Consider the following 4,218-nt stretch of genomic DNA (forward strand, 5'->3'; position numbering starts at 1 on the left):
AATGTGCGTTTTTGACATAGAAAATTACAAGGGGTAAATCAAGCTCCATACTTCAATACTAAGGGGTAAATCAAGCTCCATACTTCATAGTATTGAGAGCTATTTGGCAATCTAAGAATGCATTATTATTTCAAGGAAAGTGTGAGCCCCTGAACTTTAATGTTCTAGAAGCGTGCTTGTGGAGATTACATTGTAAATAGGTAAAGATATAAGGATGCTCATATCACCTCTGATGTATTCTTTCTTGGTTGACCATGTGCAAAGGATATCTTTGTAGCTTTCTGGTTTTTTTAGAAATCCAAGCTCAATTAAGCACTTTGTTTTAAAAAAATATTCTTGGAGACAATAAGACAGGCAATGCCATCATCTGCCGCGATGAAACCCTCGCCTCAGTGTCTTGCTCTTAGCTTTGTGCGACACGTATGAGCCAACGATTGCTCCGAGTGATTGTTGCAGGGGAAGGATGTTTGCTACGGACTTGGGAGATGTTGTGCATGGCAGATCTGGCGTGTAGAAGCGGGACTTGCAGTTGCAAGAGAGTGGGGGTGCACCCAGGGGGGGCCTCGCCACACACTGTCCCTCTTCTCCAACGTCTCTATCGACCTCCTTATTCTTTACTACAGGGTGTAGCGGCTACCCTTCCCTTGTTCAAGGTCGGCCATGCTCGCCTGGACTTATTGAGGTGTGTTGTGGATCGTCTATGGTATAGTGGCAAGCGGTCTCTTGGTGGCAGCGGGCTTTGGTTGGTGGCACTGCATGCACAGTACAAGTTTGGTTGGTCTTGCGGTGGGGCTCAGCTCCCCTGCCTGGCCTGTTTGTTCTCATCTCATTTGGGAGGTTCATGTCTTTCTATGGTGGGTTTGGATCTTGTCCGTGTGCACACCTGGGCGGTGGCAGGGTTGTTCGTGCTGGCGGTCTTGTGTGGAATTTCTATTAGGGATCATGTTGTGTATGAGGGTTCTGGTATGCTATTTTTCTCTACTTTGCTAGCTCTCTTTTTGTCTCCCTTGTTAATACTTGATGTGGGCACAACAAGCCTTGTGTGAGGAGGACTGTTGTGGTGGCTCCCTATTAAGTGCTAGTAGGATATGGACTTTGTTCGGATGTATCGGCAATACTTTTGTGTTATTTAGTTGTATGGGTTTCGAGCTTCCATGTAAAAAGCTCAGTTATGGTTGTTTGTAAGCTCGTCTATGGTTTTGTGATGGTGTTGGGATGCCATGGCTCGGGTGGGCATGGCTAGGTATGTATTTCTTTGTTATCATTAATATAAAATCACTCACAGCTGTGAGTTTGGCAAAAAAAAGAAAGGGATTCTTAGAGACACTTGTCAAGCCATAATATTAAAACGACCTTCACCCATAGTGCACTAAGGCCTTTAGCATGTCTATGAATTCACTACCAAAGAAATTCTAAAGAGTTGAAAATGCTAGAGGAGAAGAAACAAAGGAAAAAGGATAAATAAATGAATACAGACCCAATCACACCTACAAAGACTCTCCAGAGATGCCATCGAATACGACCCAATCACACCTACAAGTAAATGAATACACACCCAATCACACCTACAAAGAATCTCCAAAGATGCCATCTAATATGACCACTTTCCAGAAATGCACCACCTACTCACCTCTTTATATATATGCATATGAAAAGTCTTTTGTCTTTTGAGTGCCATGGGACTTTTTGTACGAGACATACTCATTTGAGATGTTTTGAAAGTATTTTTATTTTTTTGAAATTGGGGGGACCCTTCTACTAGATATACTAATCGGTCGATGTGCGCATTAAGGCGAATCAGCGGAGATGCTGCTGACGTGCATTTTTTTGCTGCAGATCGGAACCAAAAAAAAACTCTTTGTCGGTGTTGCATCGCGCGCAGATTTTTGATACTGTCAGATTCATGAGATTATCCGCGCGGAGGTCGAGGCACCAAGCAGGCAGCACATAACAGAACGAAGTAGACATTTGCCTGTACTCATCACAGAGATTACAAAGAGAGGAGGATGACTTGAAACTTTTGTACATTGTATAGGCAAAGTGTTGCTGATCAGAGATCACGAACAGAGGAAGACGACTGTAGATTGTATAGACAAAAGGCATACACATTACACAGACAGGAGGATGACTTCAAGCTTTTGTACATTGTGTACACAAACTATTGCTAGAAAAACGATCACTGTTCATTGTATAACAGAAGGAGCTAGCAGGGACCGCAGAAGTACTGTTACGCTACTCATCAGAGACATCACAAACAGAGGAGGACTTTCTCTAGATTGGACAGACAAAAAGCAACCGTTGAACAGTGTTGCCACAAAAGGCATCACTGTTCATTCTATAACAGAAGTAACTAGAGATTTTTGTACAGTCAAGAAGATCAAAACATCTGCAGAATTTTTGGGATTTACATTATTAGGGAGGACCATCATGCGTTCTGTGTATGATTCAAAATGTTTGAAAACCTACATAGTATTGCATTAAGCCGGTTAAGTTGTGCTTTCAAAGTAGTTACTTCTTTGCCCAACGAGTAAATCTGTTCTTCGAGCTTTGTTACTTGCACATCTGCAACATTGACTCCATACTGTTCAATCGTGTTTTTTGAGCTTTGTATTGCCTCAATAATCTCCGACCGTAGCTGACGGGTGTTCCTTCTTTCGTCTCCAAGTAGTTCTTTCAAAATTGCAGCAAGAGCATCCTCTATCCTATCAATACGTAGATCTTCCACCATAGCAAAAGACTCATCAGGTTGTGTTTCGCTTAGCTGAACCATCCGGCTTTCATCTTCTTCATCCATCTGAACATTGCAACAATAAGAAATCATCATCAACTTATCTTTTTTCGCTAGATTCAAAACTAAGAATCTTATTGTTAGTAAACAGACCAGACTATGCAATTGTCGTTACGTTAACACGGTGTACAAGTGGAACAAAATCATCTCCTATTTCTGGGTCTCTCATTGGCAGCTCAGCATCAGTATCATTGACTGCAGTTGTCAGTGGACTACAAAAGACGTAGCAATGCTCAAGAAGTTGACAATAGATAGAATCGTTGTTATACTATCATAACCATACCTTCTTGGCTCTTCCCAACGGGAGTTGAACCACTCAGCATGGGATTGACTATTCAGATAGGCATCATCACTAACAAATATATTCAGAATGTCTTCATATGTAGTTGTGGATGGGTATATCATACACCTCAACAATGCTCTAATTTTTGCCAGATGCATTCCACGGCCTTGGTACGGAGTTATCCAACATGATGATGGGTAATAATTGCCACTCTTGACCATTATGTGCAGTGTGGACAAAAAGTCATTCCCTGCTGGATGCCGAAGCTTGAATTTCCAATACATTAGTGCTCTATCAAAGATGTTTGTTGGAGTTAGGCAAACCCTATTCTTCAATTCATCAGCACCATATAAGGTATACAGTTCTACACCGGCATTTACATCTTCATTGGTTATATTGTGAACAACTTTTTGAAAGTGTGCTTCATCTTGGTCTTTTAAACAATACCCTACCATGCCCTCAAACGTATGCATCTTGTGTTGTTTTAGCGCACGGCACAAAACCATCGCACCTGCAGGTGCTGACTTACCCCAACCCAAGTATCCTTTTATCTTCCTATTGACAGCAATCAACGAAGTTGCCCAAATACGGATGACCATTTGCAAGTGAAGGTGAAGCAATGCTCCTCCTCTCTCCAATGCACATAGTCCTGCTAGAGTTTCCCTTTCAAGAAATGATTGCATGCAGCCCAGCAAGCCTACATCCACATCACCACCACCAACAGATATCGTCACACTCACTTCCATTACTCTCGCCTCTGGTTTCTTCAATTTCGATGACCCAACGTTACAGCCCTCAGTGTTCGTGACAGGTTGTTTCCCTTTCCCCTGTGCCTCAGACTTCAGCTTCGCCATTCTCAAGCCACCTACTGTGAGGACACGAACAACCACAAAACAAGCTAAATACACAATGCGATACCTTAAAAAAATACTACGCAGTACATAAAAACTCGGCAGTCGGTACAACCACAAAACAAGCATGCTGTCACTTGAATAGTGTGCCCATCAACCTAAATGAAAACTGCATAGGTTCGCCATTCTAAACCCACCTATTGTCACGCCACCAACAAGCACAAAACAAGCATGCTGTCAGACAAGGAGTCATTTCACCATTGTGCTCACCAACCCAAACAAATACTCTGCAGTGT

General features: G+C 42.4%; 1 protein-coding gene across 1 annotated transcript; it reads right to left on the reverse strand.

The window, feature by feature from the left end:
- Window positions 1-2,425: 2,425 nt before the first annotated feature.
- On the reverse strand, window positions 2,426-3,925 carry LOC147417641 (uncharacterized). The gene is made up of 2 exons (XM_086507027.1): window positions 3,354-3,925; window positions 2,426-2,801 (listed from the first exon to the last, which is right to left on the reverse strand). Exons 1-2 carry the CDS (start codon window positions 3,923-3,925, stop codon window positions 2,426-2,428), a joined length of 948 nt encoding a protein of 315 aa, XP_086363153.1.
- Between the last annotated feature and the right edge of the window lie 293 nt (window positions 3,926-4,218).

This window comes from Adiantum capillus-veneris, chromosome 30 (genome assembly GCF_014529385.1).
Source record: "Adiantum capillus-veneris isolate H3 chromosome 30, ASM1452938v2, whole genome shotgun sequence".
In the NCBI taxonomy this organism is placed as follows: domain Eukaryota; kingdom Viridiplantae; phylum Streptophyta; class Polypodiopsida; order Polypodiales; family Pteridaceae; genus Adiantum; species Adiantum capillus-veneris.